Raw genomic sequence first — 17,938 nt, forward strand, 5'->3', positions numbered from 1 at the left:
CAGTACACTCACCAAACTTAACCAGGCTAGTCTATTCTACATTTGAAGTTTTCGTGACTGCAAGGATCCATACTCTTGGGTTCTTTCGGTAAAGTCACGTACATTTTTGCTGTGGTTGTCCCACCTGATGACAGAAGCTTGTGTTGCCTCCGAAACGTCGTGATTTAGTTATTTTATTTTTACCTACGTGACTTTACAGGCGAGTCTACATTATAAACTGCCAGTACTCACTCCGATTAAGAACCAGGCGACATTCTACATGTGATTTTTTTTGTTTATATATATATAAAAAAAGGAACTTTATTATTTATATTTCTATCTTCTTGACTTTACCGAAAGAGCCAAAGAATATGCCCAGTGACTTTGCCAGACCCGTTCTCCTGGAAACCCCGAGGCAGATCCCCCTAACTACCTGACCTGGAGCCACGTTGGAGCAACGCTAAATGCACCAGTAAGTGTCGGCTGTCGCCGGATCTTTTGCATTAATTTCTTACCGAGAAAACCTAGGGTTAGCCCAATGTATGCCTGAACAGGAGCACATGCGTGGCGCTTCGCTATTCCCACATGCAAGAGTGCAATAAACAGGCAATAGCAAAAAGCTCAAAGCAGTAAGACTGTACTGAAGAAAAAAGCCATGATACTCCAGCGAATGATTTTCTTTCAGTTAATATGGTAAACGTAATTGATGGAAGCATACCAGTTGGGTAAAACGTCGTTTTATTCAACCAAGCATAGGCGATTGCACTACACCAAGAAAACAAAACTGTTACCCAATTTATCAAACAATTAGAAATAATACTAGACAGTTTTCACAATGTTACCATGCCAAAAATTAAACAATTTACATTAGCGTGAAGAATATTGTAAAAAGAGCAAAATATATATAGTACAATACAATGGTCATGTATAAAAACACTTTTAATACAATTCTCATCAACCACAAACGTAAAAGTATATTACACTCAAGTTTCCCATAACTTTAAATGCATGCACCATGAGCGACAAACGGACCAGTTTTTGCAATTGAAGCTATAAATATTGCTACCACTTTATAACAGCTGGTTTATAAACCAAAATAATCACACAACCTCTACTAAGGGATTTATAGAAAGTCTTTTAAAATTAATGTCATATTTCTGAGAGCAATATTTTGTTATAGAGTTGTCAATTTTGTTTTCAAAAACTTTACTAAAGCTGGTATAATCAGTCTGTCTAAAAGGCGGCAAAGGTGCAGCGCTGAAATTGCCTGCTCACGCCACTGCTGGGCGGAAGAAGCTCCAGCCAAGAAGGAGCTCTAGAGAGAGCCCGTCCTCGAGTGGCTAAATTCTTTTCCACGCTGACCAAACGTCTTGGAAGAGTAACACCTTAGACCTGCCAATGAACTGTGGTGTTGTTCATACTGCTGGGTGGACAGAGGCGGAAGCATTCCTCAATCTAATGCAGGCAACACCATGTATTCAGCATTCTCAAGGGTAGTCGTCACAGTCTCCTGTACAAGTTTGTAAGCTTCTCCTGAGAACCTAAGATTTTATAGAAGACGGCAACATCCTCAGAGGTTCCAGACATCTCCAATTGTTCACAATCTGCTTGCAGCTTAAGTCCATATTACTTACCAATATGTATCTGTGTGTCAAAGGTAAAAATCTCTGTACAAGTTTGTTCCACCGTTTAGTCTGGAGCTAATGAAATCTGACAAATACAAGTAGGACTTATGGAAGGAGACATTGATTATATCACAGATGGACGGCTGAATCAGAACTAGATATACCTACAACCATAAATGTGTTCACCCACCATTAATTCCAATGACCATATACAACTTAAAGTTGCTTTATCAGTATATGTAATGACACCCACATACCTTGTTCTAAATCTCTCTATGCCAATTACAGCCGTGTCCCTTGATGAAAGACCTTATATTAGCCCTCTGCTTCTGGTAAGACAAAAAACACATTACTTTCAGTCAATAAAATAATGCCCTATGTGGGTGGAACGCAAAAACACAAAGGTGTATCATGCAAAAAGTAAACCTCGCACAATGAAATCTTACCAATTGCAGGATACAAGTATATACAACGCAAGATAATATTTTACATTCAAATATAAACACAAATGCAAGAGGGACAAGGTGCCGGTTGGGTTTTTGTCCAGAGGGCTCAGTTTACTGCTATGTTTAAGCTTTTTAATATGTATGTCTATAACAACATTAAGTATCTAGCGACATTAATTCACACTTCGGCTGACCATTTGATCAAAGTACAATCTGTATGACACTGGATATGCCCATCATATGGCCACTGAAAGGCAAAATAATTCTCATCCTGCAGCCAATCAGTTATTATTTGCCGTATTACTTGTTCCAAAATTTTTACGTTGCAGACGTTAAATGAAGTAAATTCAGCTGAGTGGACATGTTAAGAGTATAGGTACACAGCAGTATACATTTAATATCTTACACACAATAGTTTGTTTTACATACGTGTATGGCAAGGGTGCTTGTACTATCACTAATCCTCCCCACCGCTGCCAAAATGGAAGGCTCCGTGCGTGCACGCTCACGGTTGCGCGCCACCTGCAGCCCTTGATATTAAGTGCGTCGTGAGCGAGCGTGACAAACCGACGGTGACAGAAACGCATAATGGCGTGGGGGGCTATGAGGAGTGCGGGAGGAGCGCGCAGTCCCAGAGAGCGAGGCGTTGAAAAAAACCTCTGTCGCACAGGACCAGAGGCAATGGCACCAACGTGGGGGGAAGACTTCATCCGGCAGTAGCCTGACGAATGGCAGCAGCCGCTGCTGTTGACGTTGTGATTGATGACGGATCACGATGATAACAATAACGACCATGACAACGCTGTCCATCGAAAGGAAGGTTTGGCAGAGTCGTACGGGAGTGCGTTGATGAAGCAGAGTAACAGAGTTACTTGTGCCTGCTGCCCCGTCTCTTCATGGCCACAGTGCATTGGGGGCAATACCACTTTCCCTTGGGGGCTTCCTTCAGCCCCACACAGCCGTAGTGGAACCACTCGATGGGGCACTGCAGAGAGAACAGAGAACACAGTTGGGGTCAGGCAATGCAAGGTAGTGGGACATACAGGTAACATCAGGACAAGAGCAGCTTATGAATACCATTCATGCTATCCCAATAATTTATCTTACAATAGGTACGATGCACTTAAAAAATAGGTGACACCGACTGACTTTAAAAGAGACATGCATTCGTTCCTTTGTCAGAAAGTATGAATGGCAATCTTGATTCTCAGAGAAGGATCGTTGCTCAACATTTTAGAGGATTAAAAAGGAGAAATTGAGGCTTCACCACTTCCCAAAAATGTACGGTTTGACAGTGATAATTTTTACGGTTCCTAACTGATCAAAACACTTTTTTGGGTGTAAATCGTTCATATAGAATCAGAATCTTAATTTAGACTGGAAGAATTTGATGAGCTATGAAGCTCTTTTTCACAGATGTCCAGTATCGGCGGGTCGGCAAGAAACAGGTTCCACTGTTTAATGAGCAACATACGACAAAGTCAAAATCATCTTCTTGGTTCTTTCTCTCAGGTGAGGACGGCTGCTTGCGTTGTGGCCGAAACGTCGTGAGAATTATTTTATTTTATTATGTTTTATTTTTATTATTTTATTACTTCCCTTCTACGTGACTTTACCGAAAGAACCAAGAAGATGAATCCCTGCAGTCACGAAAGCTTTAAATCAAAAAGTCTAAATCAATGTCGACACTACTAGACATATCATTCTTTATAAATCGTACAGCACGCATTAAAGTATATGTTTTGCACTAACACTATATAAAGAAAAAATGTTGCTTGAGGTACTTACGTCTTGATTGTCACAGCCAACCATTTCTCCATAAGAAACCTAGAAACATAAACACAAGACATTACAAAAGGACAATCCTACTGATAACAAGAGTTGACATCGATATTAGGGAGACAAAGGCAGCCGGGCGTGGTGCTGGTCACCAACCCCCTCGTTGCGCCGCACCGGCCTTCAAAGGTGCTCGCTAACAGCACTTGCCCCAACAGTCAATTAAGGCTATACGGGGGATCTTTGTCTGTGTCGTGGGACTGTGTGTGGTGGGTTGAGTGAGAGGGCACACCTGGTTGCAGATGCAGTACCGCGGCTCGTTGGGGTCATACGTCCAATCCACCTGGTCGCTGAGTTCTGCGTCCGCAATGACCATGTCGGGCTGCGCCAGCTCTTGCGCCAGCGCTGACGGCTGCTGTGCTGCTGCTGCCGCCGCCGCAGCAGCAGCCGCCGCCGCCGCCGCAGCTGCCGCGGCTGCGGCCTTATTGCCCCTGCGCACAGCAACAAAGGCGTGAAGCTCCGCCACCATCAACTTCCACGTGCGACACCACAAAGGCCAGCGTGAAAGGAGAATCGTGTCGGGTGGTAATTGTCTCCTTCGGTGACCGTGCATAACAATGGATTTTTGCTGCACTGCTTCCCTTTCGGCATTTTGGCATCCTCTGGTCTAACACCGTTTGAGACTAGGCTCGAAAGAAAGCTGTCTCTGGTGTGGACCAATCAGTTTAAAAGACAATGCATATATTATCAGAGTATGTTTTTTGTTTGCATTCTGACCACAAGTATTGTGGTTAATGCAGACATGATTCCTTATAAAAGTTTTCAGCTTGGTGTTTTAACATCTTAACACCTGTTTTGTTGCCAGAAAAAAGTGGAAAACCTATTCTCATATTTTGGTACTGGCAAAGGAGTTCCCATGATGAAAATTATTACCACAAAGTGTTACATAATTAATCGACTTAGAAGATCGAATGAGTTGCGGTGGCCACTGACCTAGATTTGGAATCACTAACCTCAGCAGGAATGGATTGGATTAATTCCATTAGGTATGAGACAATGAAAGACCTTAATTCAGCAGAGCATCATATTATGTATTTTGAACTTCTTTCGCACCGTACGTAGCCAACCGTGCTAATCGAAGGTGCGGGGGAAGGACAACAAACTAAACACAAAAAGCAGTTCTAAAGAAATGGGTTTTCAATATAGATTTTAAAGTGCATAGTTTCTTAATATCGGAAGGAAGAGAATTTCAGACGGCCACAGAAGCGCATCTGAAAGCGCGTGATGCAGTGACCATCTTTGTTCGATGGCTCGCCAAAGGCTGCTGCTGTGAGGGCGACCGGAGTTCGTGCGACGGCGTATGCTTCGTGACAAGATCAGCGAGGTATTGTGGTTCACTTGTGGCAAGCACTTTGCAGGTGTCAGTTAAGACAGGCCTATTGAAACGGCTCCGGTCTGTCAGTTCGCAAAACACAGAAGACACATTCTAGATTTGAAGCTTTCGTGACTGCAAGGATTCATATTCTTAGGTTTTTTCGCTAAAGTCACGTAGGTAAAAGTAAATAAAAATCAAATAAAAATTGATGGTAGCCAGGAGACTAAGGTGCTCTGCAAGCCTCCTGGTACCATCAATTTTATTTTATTTTTTATTTTACTTTTACCTACGTGACTTTACCGAAAAAAACCTAAGAATATGAACAGGAGACACAATCGCGGTCCGCTTTGCCGACCACCGCACGACGCACTTGCTCTTGCGGCCGCTGCGCGAGTCAGACGTTGAAGAAGCGGAGGCGGAGGAGGCAGCGGCGGACGCCTGTGCGAGCGCGGGCACCAGGCCGGGCCCCTCGCGCGGCAGCGGAAAGTCTCGCTCCACCAACGAGAAGTCGCTGTTCTTCAGTGCTTCGTATGTCGCTTTGAGGCTCGACGTGCGGCGGCCCTCTTTCATCTGAGCGCGACGCAAGCGCAGGAACACAAGCGTAACCATCGCCGTCACCACCATCATTATAACAATCATCCTAACCATCGTAATTATCTCCATTGTTATCATCACTACCATCCTTAGCATCACGAGCATCCGCAATACTGTATTATCATTATCACCAACATTATAGTTAACGTCATTAGCACCACCACAATCATTGTTATCATCCGAGTCTCGCATTTTGGAGGTGATGAATCATAGATCAAACACATTTGCATTCAACCTCCTAAACCCGCTGGGATGCAAGGTAGCCCAGTCATGAAACAGCAGTACCGACTGAATCCTCATTGCCTTTTGCAATTTTGGCAATATCCAAACATGGCTCACAACAAGTCTTTTTACAGTGACAATGAAGAACAGCTGTTGGCCTGTGTGAGAGTGACATCAGTGACTGTGGGAAAGGGGATGGGGGAGGGGGGGGGGGCATTTTTGTACCTGAGCTGTGGCCTGCACGGCATGGGCAGCAGCTAGCGTGATGGCCCCGGCCCCCATGCCGCCTGGGATGGCTGTCAGGCTGTAGGAGGGCAGCGGCTGTGACGTGGTCAGCTGGTAGGCTGCGGCGTTACCGCCTGTTGCAGCGGCAGTGCCACTGGTGCTGTTGCGGTAGCCTGCGTGGAAAAAAACCCACGTTCTATATTTAACATACACGTTGGGGGTTTTGATTTCAACAGACCGAGTCCCACTTAACTAGGCATGCCTATGAGTAAATCACCCAGAATGCCCACGATTGCATCAGGGTTGATCCTGGGTAGTGCTTAGATGGGTGACCACCATGCATAAACATTGCAGCAAAATCACTCCTTCTCCACTGTCCCACTACCCCAAAACAACCTCCAATGGGTTCAATCTCTCTCCAATTAAAACCCACTTATTAAAGATAACCGATGGCATAAAGACTTGCTCAATGACGATTGGTTCGGAATTTAATCCCAGTACCAATCAGTAGTACTGGATTATATGAAATCAACAATCGTTGGCCACCCAACAGGGAACTAGTGTGAATAGTTGAGTGTTGTCAGTTATCGATATAAAACAACCACACAAGATATGGTGATCCATTCCCAGATACCCCACTGATTTAAAATGACCATGTTCCATTCAATAGGCGACTGGATATTGTAAAAGCAATAGCTCAACGTCTTAATGGAGAGTGTTAAATTATTTCATAAGTATATTGAGATTGGTGGCAGACATGTAGAGTTTTATTTGATTTTATATGTTTTATTATTTATTATTTCCCTTCTACGTGACTTTACCGAAAGAACCAAGAATATGACATGTAGAGGCTTTGAAAGAAAATGTAGTCTTCTCAATAATGTCTCATTATTTTAGTGATGTATCTATACATGGATAACCATGTATATTTATTTAAAATAAACCACAGAGGGGACCTGAATCCAGATACTCACAATGTTCCGCACGTACCTGAAGTATTCTCCTTGCTGCTGTCAGCTGTGAGGGTTGACAGCAGAGCCTCTGACTTAAACTTCTTGTCCTGGTGTTCGGCAATGAGGTAGGGTGACGGGCTAGCGGTGTTTTTGCGCTCTGCAAGTTGGTAAAAGCACACATAAGCATGGCTTATGTAACACGTCATGTGTATAGTGTCTTGTTTGTTCTGTTTCATTTGATAATTTACCTACAGGTAACATTTGCATCGGATTTCCTTCGTTACAAATAAGCCATTTTTACATGAGCTATTTCCCGCGTGCATTGACAGCACAAGAATCGAGTTTAATCAACAAGTCCGTGACATACTATCAAACACGGGAGGGGTTGGAGTCTTACGGTAGCAGAAGCACAATAGTCATGAGCGCGTGTTCATGGAGGCCGACACTTACTCTCAGTGCGCGTGTGGCTGTGAACGTGGTGGTTATTGAGAGTCTGTGCAGGGGTGTCCAGTTCAAGGGACCCTGTGGAGGCGCAGAGACATCAATCAGAACACATCACAAAGAGAAATCATTTACACCATTGGAACCTCATTTGCCAGAAGAAAAAAGTATGATAATAGTTTTATTTTACCCTTTATCCTATAACCCTTTTTTGCATTACGACTGCAGGTATTGTGGTCTATGCAAACATGACTCCTTGTAAAAAAGGTGTCAGTTTTGTTGCCAGATAAAAGGGTAAAAAAAAAACAATTATCAAAGAGAAATCACTTATCAGAATCTTTATTTTGACTGGAGGAGGAATCCAATGAGCTATGAAGCTCTTTTTTTACAGATGTCCAGTATAAATATATATTGTTAATGTATTATTTGTCAGGACGAGGGCACGGGAGTGTGGAGCAACGTACGTCGCTCCAGGATCTCGGTGATGCCAGCATTGTCGGCCTCCAGCTCCATCTTGAACTTGGCGAGCTCCTGGTCGAGCTTCCGCAGGTGCCGGTCCACCTGGAGCACGGCAACAACACCACGCGCGGTCTCGTTTAGCAGCGCAAGGCCATGGAAAACAACAGATTAGCACCTACGATTAGCACGGTTGGCTACGTACGGCGCGAAAGAAGTTCAGCATGACTCACTGTTGCCTTAAAGCAGGGGTAGGAAACATTTTCCTCGCTGAGGGTCAATTCAACTTTCAAACATCTTTGGCACACCACACGTAAACATACATCTCCGTCACTGAAAAATCAGAAATACAGTATTGCTCAGTAGAAAATATTCGCCTCCAGTACCCAATTAGTGCAGCTATGTCGCTTGCAGTGATGAATAAATATTGTTAGCGGTTTTTTTTTTTTCAAACTGTGCTGCAGGTTGTATGAAACATTCACGGGCTGGGTACAGCCCATCATCCTTAGGTTACTGCCCTTCCATAAAGGGAACCTCAGGGCATGACATCTGAAGCGGACTTACCAAGTCGTAGATTTGATTGGATAACTGCACCTTCTCATCTGCATCTTCCAGAGCTTTGTAATAATCCTGAAAGGAGAAACAATGATGCTTCAAAGGGGTTTCACTCACACAAACCTGAGCACGTACTTAAGCAATTGCAAATGACATTAATTTCAACATTGACAAAGCACCAAAACATTGTGATGTGGATGCAGCTTTAGGAACTTTAGACAAGCGGTTGGGAAAATACATGAGGCATATATGGGGATAATACTTAACAAATAGTACACATCGGGTAAAAAATATACTTTCTGTACTGCCATCTATTGGCAACCTCGTACTCCTGCAGGTTTGGAGTTTCACACGATCTGTATGATCCCGCAACTCAATCTCGCAAGCGACGAACTACAGGTATTGTGACCGAGCATCGCCACTGTGAGGCGTGTGTAAGCGCAGCGATGTCACCCCAGTCTCTGCCCACGACGACTCTTCTCCTTGCGCGCACCTTTTTGATGGCCTCCATCTGCTCCTCGCGCCACTCGGGTTTGTTCTTCTTGGCATTCGCAAAAAATTCTTTCACCCGCTGCTCCAACTCATCCATGGCATCTGCTCGAGAGTAATAATAAAAATAATTAAGATGCATTTCAGCTGTTCCTTTTTTCAAAATGCTAATGTTTTTGCTTTCAATTATCCCAACGGTGGTGGGAACAACAGCTTCAGGCACAAAGCATAGCTCTTCCCCCCTCCATCCCAGCTTAAATAGACGCTCCAAGCCTGGGGTGTGTCATTCAGACTGTCTTCTCGACAGACCTGTTCTCCACCTGAGGACGGCTGCTTGCGTTGTGGCCGAAACGTCGTGAGAATTATTTTATTATGTTGAATTTTTATTATTTTATTATTTGCATTCTACGTGACTTTACCGAAAGAACCAAGAAGAGAAAAAAAAGCACATCACCTCCAGTTAATTTTAAGAAGCCTCTGCAGAGTTTAGACAGTCACCTATGCAAGGAAAATACTCTCTAGACAAGTGTAGTTTGCTTAATTGCTGTATATTTAAATAATCACAAGGTAGTGCTGCTGAGCTGTGATCACAGAGATGGCAGTATACAAACACTGCCATTTCTCTAATCTGGTCCCCGTAGTCTCGTCAATGAATGTGTAACTAATGCTAAGGGATTGATTCACACCACTTGCACAACAATCTTCGCACTGCACAAATCCTAAAGGTCCGTCTACTCCAGTATGAAAGAAGTGATTATTGAGGGAAAGCAGGACTCATGAAGCAACTACGAATCCATCATTAAAGTTGCTATTTTGCTCCAACACGTGGAAGTGTAATGACCGCGAGTGGTGACACACTGAACAAATCCATCTCAAATGCCGAGGTTAGACAATCGCTCTGCACCAGCAAGTTAAGCTCATTTATCTCCTGTGCCCATCTCATTTAAATGCACCTTTATCTTGAATGCATGTTATCCTAATTGATACTCGTGCAGATGCATAACTCTTCACATGCAGGTCTATTTTAGCCATCTCTAATACAGGCTTGTGAGGACAATTAATGTTAAGGGTTCCTCTGCATGCACAGTTCCATCTCACTCGTCTCCTGTTTGAATGCACTGTAATGATCTCTAGTACAAGTGCAATTAATGCAAGGTGAGGAGACAATGTATCTGTATCATCTGTAAGTCTATTTCCCGCATCTCAGTGAATCTGTCTCGTTTCAGTGTACTGTTCGAATAACACAATTCTATCAGCCAGCATTACACTCGCACACGACCAGAGAGACGTATGTGTATTGCTTTTATCATTTATAAAGTCCGTACTGTCCACATTGCTCACCTGTAATATTCTCTAATATTAGGTGCATTTTATTGCAATATACGTGTATAATAATCTGCAAAGTCTATTTCTATGGTTATATACTTGTACGATTTTAATGCGAACATAAAGTATATTTGTATACTATAAAATGTACAGCCTGCACTAACTCTGCACCTATAGGTCCGTGCGTATCTCTGTGACGAAAGCGTGTGGTTTTCATAGTAATGCAAATGTATCACCAAAATTGTGATTGCAACGCAAACGGTCACACAATCGATACTCACTCTGCACCTGTAGATCCATCTCCCGCATCTCCGTGAATCTGTCTCTCAGGTCCATGGGCAGCTGTTCGATCACTGCAAAGCAGATGCCGCACACGCGCGTTCAGCCCCCACTTTACACTCAACTCTTGTTTTCATGTTTAACAGGTAAGGACCCACGGAGCTCATTTCAAACGCGATCTGGTTCATCACAAACGATGGCTCGACGAAGCGGCTCATAGTGTGAATATAGACGGCCAAATACTCTAAACGCGTGTGCCGTTTCTAAATGTGAAGACAAATCCACGCGACCACGGGATGAGAGGACATGCAAACTCCAACTACACAGCAGCAGGCATCATCAGGGGGTCGGGATCGAACCCACGGACCTCCTGCATACCGGGCGAGGCAGACAACATCACGCCACGGGTGGTGGTGTTGGTGGTGGATACTCACTCTCGAGGTAGTCCTCCAGGTACAGCATCTTGGCGCCGAGTCGGCACGATGAGCGGAGAACTTCGAAGGAGGGGTGGGGAAGGTGGAGAGGGTGAGGAGGATGGTGAGGAGGGTGATGAGGAGGGTGGCGAGGAGGGTGGCGAGGAGGCGACTCGGGCGGGAGCTCGCGGCCTCCGCTCTGCCTCCTTCCTTGCGGCGACTTTTGCCCGGAAGTGAAAACCCCCTCCGACCGTCTTTACGGCAGCGTCGTAAATATTTGCACAAGTGTCGTGAAGCGCTGTGCGACGTCATCAAGAGTCGTAAAAAAGAGAAACCGTCGTGCGCGCGACACACCCCCCCCCTCCTCGGCGCTGCCGTAAGGCTTCGACGTTAAGTGTCGTGAAGAGTCGATGGTGTCGTAAAATGCCGTGAAGTGTGAGTGCGAAGTGCCGTGAAGCGTGAAGTTGCCGTAAACGTTGACTTAAAGCTTTCGTGACTGCATTAATTAATATTCTTTGGGTCTTTCGGTAAAGTCACGTAGATAGGTTAATAGTTTCAAAGAACCTATCTACGTTACAGAAAGAACAAAATAATTAGCGGTAAAAGATACAAAAAAACTGATTGGATGTCGTAAAGTCTCATAGAAGTGTCGTAAAAGTGCACACACATTGACCCAATGTTCAGAGCCCAGGTTCAGATCGATTGCAATCAGAATAATTTATTGTTGCCTCAGTGGGAGCTCAGTTTGGTGCAAATAAATCAATTAAAATGTTGCACTGCATAATAAAGGGCCATGCAAGTGGCAGGTCACTCCTCTGCTGCCACCTTTGAGAGACATCTCTCAGAATTGGGGTCTATTCCACATTTAGAAACAATTACCTGGTTGTTGTGGACTTCATTTACCAGTTTGGTGTGGTTATTTTTTACGCAATGTTGTACAAACCCATTACCAACCCGCACTGACCAGCATGGTGAAGTATGGTCAAACAACGCCCATGTGTGACAGCTTGTAGAGATCTTCAACCCAGCAGTGAATCAATGGCTGTACATTTCATTCATATTTAGTTAACTGCAAATATTTTAAAGGTTTTAGTGTGTATGTACGTATGCTCAACTTATTTTCCATAGTACGTAGCCAACTGCTAATCGGAGGATTCACTGCTTTGGAATGTTGGTCAATACGATTAAAGTGGCACGTGAAAATAAACGAGAGTATGCAGAGGAAACCCATGCATCTACCAGAGAATCACACTGAAAACCACCACTATCTGCTGGCCATATCACAGCACCATAAATAAACCACTTACTTGAGTTGTTAAGCAGCCAGCCACAGAGCTCACAAGTCTCACCCAGTCTACAAGGCTCACCCAGCCATAAGCCTCACAAGTCTCACCCAGTCTACAAGGCTCACCCAGCCATAAGCCTCACAAGTCTCACCCAGTCTACAAGGCTCACCCAGCCATAAGCCTCACAAGTCTCACCCAGTCTACAAGGCTCACCCAGCCACAGAGCTCACAAGTCTCACCCAGTCTACAAGGCTCACCCAGCCATAAGCCTCACAAGTCTCACCCAGTCTACAAGGCTCACTCAGCCATAAGCCTCACAAGTCTCACCCAGTCTACAAGGCTCACCCAGCCATAAGCCTCACAAGTCTCACCCAGTCTACAAGGCTCATCCAGCCATAAGCCTTACAAGTCTCACCCAGTCTACAAGGCTCACCCAGCCATAAGCCTCACAAGTCTCACCCAGTCTACAAGGCTCACCCAGCCATAAGCCTCACAAGTCTCACCCAGTCTACAAGGCTCACCCAGCCATAAGCCTCACAAGTCTCACCCAGTCTACAAGGCTCACCCAGCCATAAGCCTCAAACTCGTGGTGGCAGCACCTCACTTATTTCACGCATTCGCGATTCCATTTAAATCTGCGTAAGTAAATAGCTCGTGTACCAATAATGTATCCCTCCCCTGGTATAAACCACTTTAAAGTGCAGCCCTCACAAGTGTCTTCCCAAGTCGAGGCAAACCAATTTAGTGACTTGAACCTTATGGCGGTACCCTGGGGTACCAAAGTACCCCGGCTCTTGCACAATGTCCCTGATGCAGTCATTTTTAGTCTGTTGATGGTCGGCGATGCGGCAATCGACTCATCTCGACGAGCTGTACACGATGCACCACTACGGTGCGGACGAGCATTCAAGGTTTCGGCGCAATCGTCCTCGCTGCGTTTCGACATCGCAGGAGTGGCACTTATTTCGGATTGATTGGTACCCCAGTCCTGGAGTTAAGTAATACCCCTGGAAAAAATAGTGTCCTAGAAATAAAATATTTAATTGCCACGGCCAGTTTGTATTATTTGGTACCCCGGGGTACCGCCATAAGGATCACTTGGCAGTGGTGCTGAAGCATCAATGGACAACACTTCATTAACACTGCCTTGTACCAAACATATGAAATAGTCCACTATTCTGGGCATTTCCAATTCTTCAGAGCAGAGAGAAAGAGTGATGTATTGACATTTCTTTGAAAGATTATACTTTACTTTAAGACCATGAAGACATTTGAACTAATCTCATCAATGGATTTGAATTGGCAAGTTCAGTAAATAGTGATTGTACCAAATGCCATCCTGGGTAAAAAAACTCGATTATTTTACAGCAAATAGATGTGATATCCAATCTGATAGCTCTGCATACGAGAAGTCAGAGTCGTCTAATAGAAAGATTGCTGCTCACCACGTGCACATCTACAGCTCTTTTTGTAATTCCATTTCTGGATGAGGGCCTCCCCCTGCCATGCAGGACATGGGAGTTATATGGTCATTCTTTACTGTGCTGGACAATGCACTTTGGTGAAGGCAGGAAGCATAGACGTTGGAGCATGATGTAAGTCCAAAAATTGACTTTGATGCATTACATTTAATATGACTCGTTATATATTGTACAATAATTGATCAACGGGCACAATGTTTATTGAATGTGCGTTTTCCATTTGTCCTTTGGGGCCGTCCATAAATGACGTCACGCGATTTTGGACAATTTTTTACCCCCCCCTCCCTCGTCACACGGCGTCACAAAAAGTCAGACCCCCTCTCAAATATGACGTCACAAAGCTCTGCCCCCCCCCCCAAAAATTAAACATGTTTCAAATCGCTTTAAACTATTGTCATTGTAGTGCGTATTTAATGTGGCGCTGCACTCTGATGTTGTAGGAGAAAAATGTATTAAAAAGTCTATTCAAGTAAGTAGAACGTGTTGTCTATATTTATTTAAAGCTGCGCATTTTGATGTGATGTCACATTTCTCAAACCCGCCCCCTCTCGTCACACATTGTCACAAATGTTTGACACCCCCCCCCCCCAGGTGCGTGACGTCATTTATGGACGGCCCCTTTACACTTCTCGATATCGATTGAAGTGTTGAAAGTTTGTCTTCTTTAAAGAAAATCCTGGACGCATTATTCCACTTGTCTAAAAGTTCAGCGAAGTCTCCCACACCTCACTTCACTCCAAGTCTCTCTTGTCACTAACTCAAATATCATTGAGATTTCGTCTGGTTCAATTTAAGGATTTTATTGATTGTTTACGCTTGTGAATAAAATAAAATAAATAATCGTGTGCACAGTAGCTTTGCTGCTGTTGAACAGTGCTTAAGCAGGTGCTGTGAGTACGTTACAAGAGCCCGAGGCCCAATGGGAGGGCAAAGTAAAAGTTCAGAAGTGAGCATCCTGGTTGCTGTTGGCTTACGAGGGTACTCAACGCCTCTTGTTGGGAAAACCAGGACCATGCGGAGACCCTCACTTAAGAAAAAAATGCACACTGGTTTGAATATGAGCTGAAGTTATTTCTGTGTCCTCATGAATGAAAAAAGCTACGAGGTTGCTGATTAATCAAATCTATACTCAAGATAAAATTTGAATAAATTTGATTTTAGGAAAGTAAGTGGCCTTGGGCAGGGCATACAAGAACAGTGATGGAATGGCAGCCAAGGAACGGAACATGTCTGAAGGGGACTTTCACCGATGAGATGGAGCGATGAAATCAGCTCGTGTGCAGGTGCTAGGTGAATTATTACATTGTAGGATCACCATGGGGAGACGTTCATCCAGCAGTAGATTGACCATGGGTGATGATTATGACTTAATTAAGCATAGCAGGATTAATCTTACTGCCACCGAGAAACCAAACAAATCTTGACGTTTTAGTCAACTGGTCTTGTTTTATAAACTTCCTAATCACCATGGAGTTCTTGCGTTCTTCTTGGTGGTGGTAAAACATGTTATTGCTGTGGGTTTCACACCTGATGATTTCTTGTGTTGCAATCGAAACGTCGTGAGAATTTTATTGTTTTATTTTTATTATTGTAATATTCCCTTCTACGTGACTTTACCGAAAGAACCAAGAATAAGAATGCGACTTAACCTGTTCGTCATGCAACCAGACTATCTGTGTGAAGATCACATTCCAATCCTCACAATATTCCAACTGCCCCTTCCTTAACATGTTTCAGCTGAGACAAAGCCATATCGTAACTTTGTCATTACCTAGCCATCCCTACCTTGAAATCCTCACTTCCCCTGCAGTGAATGCCATGTCGAGATCAGATGAATTTAACGACATTTCAACTAACGAGAAATATGAAAACCATTTTAATTACTAATTGGCTGTGGCCAAGTTGTGCACAGACCATTGCCAAATTTAGGTTTTAATTATCATAATCAAGGCCATTCGTGGGGGATGGTTTTGTCAACATTGTGTTTTAGTACTGACTTGAGGAGCTTCATGGTTATAATAACTTGTTGCATTTGAAACAACACATCTAAACTGTCACGAAAACCCTGTGAGTTTTAGTTTGGTTTCAGAAACTGTTTTTAATTCTGTACGCTGTATTATGTGTGCATGTATGTGAACATTGCATATAGCCTTTCTTGGCCAGACGCAATCAGGCCAATTTTGCCATTGACAACAATGCAAACGTCCAAAACATATAAAAAAACGTCCCTCAAAGTACCCGTACTGTATGGACAAAAATATATCGCGTGTTATATTTTCATCACGTATGCAGAGACTTTGCACGCATTATTTATAGCTAGGACTACAGCGATGCAGCTGAGCTGGATTACTCATGGGTGAATTCTAAAGGCACATTTCGTCCCTCTCATTCGTGGGTACATTCTGACCATTGGAAGTGCACTATTCTAGAGGCCCTCAAAAACAAGTTTGGTCAGGGTAAGCGGGATAGGGGTGAGATTTAAAGATAAAGGCGTTCACCACCCTGCATTGGCCGGTGTGGTGACACACGGTCAAGCAATACCCGTGATTGACACGGCATGAAGGGGCTCAATATAATAATTATAATCATTACGATAGATTGGCAAACTGAACGTAGTAATCGAACACAAAGCAGGTGGCATTGCCTTAATGTGGTGCAGTAGATGCATTCTAGACTTGAAGCTTTCGTGACTGCAAGGAATCATATTCTTAGGTGTTTTCGGTAAAGTCACGTAGGTAAAACATCAAAATTAATAAAAATAATAAAATAAAATAAAAATAAAGATCACGACGTTTCGGAGGCAACACAAATCTCCGTCATCGGAGACTTGATGCAGCTGATCTGGCTGTGACTGTCCCTCCCGCAGTAGATGCATTTTGATATAGTAATAATACTGCTGTAATGCGTTATACCTTGGGGAGCCCCAGCTGAGTCTGGAGGGTCTTGCTACATTGGAACGGTTGACCAAGTTGTAATAGTGAGCGTTTGGCATTCTGTGGGGGTAATCCATAGAGCCCGCAGAAAACCCCTATGCATAAAGCACGGGGTGACACGTTCAAAGCACTGCATAGAGAGAGATTCACGAATCCATTGCTGTACTTTCATCTGGTGGCAACCTCAGAGCCAGCTGCCAACCATACAACATTCAAGTACTGACCAGGCTCAACCCTCGATTTGTAAATTCAATCTGGGGCCTGGGATGAACAGAACAACAAGAAAACACAAAGCCACGAAAATCCTCACACACCCCTCCTTCTCCATAAAGTCGCACCCTAAGTTGGTGAAAATCCATTGAAGTTTATTCACGTTACAGCACCACCCTCACCCTAACGAAGCGAATGCAATGATACGCAACAAACTTTAAGCAACATCTGATGACGAGATGCCTACAATGCAGATGCCTCGTGCGTGAGGTGCGCTCTCATATCTTTGTTAACAGAGATCATTATTTAACCATCTGAGACACATGACTCACTGGACATTAAAATCGTGTTTAATTACAGGCTCCTTCAGAAATGCCACTTACGCCACTCCTAATACTATTGCAATAGTTCTGTGAAGCAGATAAATAAACTATACTTGAGCAATTGCTGCACGCTGCTATTATTTGTGTACACGACATTGAATGTGGCTGACCATGCTCATATTTGGGGTACCTGGCTGAGCCTCTAATTAGTTCCGGGTTGCATTATTAAACAGATCCTTATTCAAAACATTAATAGATAATTATGCCTGTAGAACAATGGATAACGCTATGTTTACTATAGCAACAATTTATCAAACTCCTTTTATTTATTTTATCACAATTTATGAACAACTTTGAAAAGGCACTCCCTTTTCATACACACATGCAGAATACAATTGCATTTAACAAAAGAAAAAGAGTAGAGCAGGGAAAACACGCTCCAGGACTTGAGGCCACAAAGTCGATCTCTTCAGTCTATCAATCTATCAATCAATTGCGATGAAGTTGCTACTTAATAATATGTACTGTAGATTAATATATCTTTCATAAAT

The 17,938-nt window shown here is 43.6% G+C and overlaps 1 protein-coding gene across 1 annotated transcript; it reads right to left on the bottom strand.

Moving 5' to 3' along the window:
- Window positions 1–900: 900 nt before the first annotated feature.
- ING3 (inhibitor of growth family member 3) lies at window positions 901–11,396 on the bottom strand. Its single transcript, XM_061566995.1, has 12 exons — window positions 11,176–11,396; window positions 10,744–10,815; window positions 9,141–9,241; window positions 8,657–8,722; window positions 8,101–8,197; window positions 7,646–7,717; window positions 7,233–7,352; window positions 6,243–6,415; window positions 5,572–5,771; window positions 4,119–4,317; window positions 3,839–3,877; window positions 901–3,035 (listed from the first exon to the last, which is right to left on the bottom strand). The coding sequence occupies exons 1-12, from the start codon at window positions 11,201–11,203 to the stop codon at window positions 2,919–2,921; spliced, it is 1,284 nt and encodes a 427-aa protein (XP_061422979.1). The 5' UTR covers window positions 11,204–11,396; the 3' UTR covers window positions 901–2,918.
- Window positions 11,397–17,938: the final 6,542 nt, after the last annotated feature.

This window comes from Lethenteron reissneri, chromosome 38, assembly GCF_015708825.2.
Source record: "Lethenteron reissneri isolate LAM-NWPU_2019-01 chromosome 38, ASM1570882v1, whole genome shotgun sequence".
Taxonomy (NCBI): Eukaryota; Metazoa; Chordata; class Hyperoartia; order Petromyzontiformes; family Petromyzontidae; genus Lethenteron; species Lethenteron reissneri.

Coding starts and splice junctions, on each gene's coding strand:
- ING3 (XM_061566995.1), bottom strand. CDS start 11,203: ATGCTGTACCTGGAGGACTACCTCGAGA. Junction 8,198..8,656: donor CCAATCAAATCTACGACTTG/GTAAGTCCGCTT, acceptor GCCGTGCTCCAG/GTGGACCGGCACCTGCGGAA. Junction 7,353..7,645: donor CAGCCACACGCGCACTGAGA/GTAAGTGTCGGC, acceptor ACCAACTTGCAG/AGCGCAAAAACACCGCTAGC.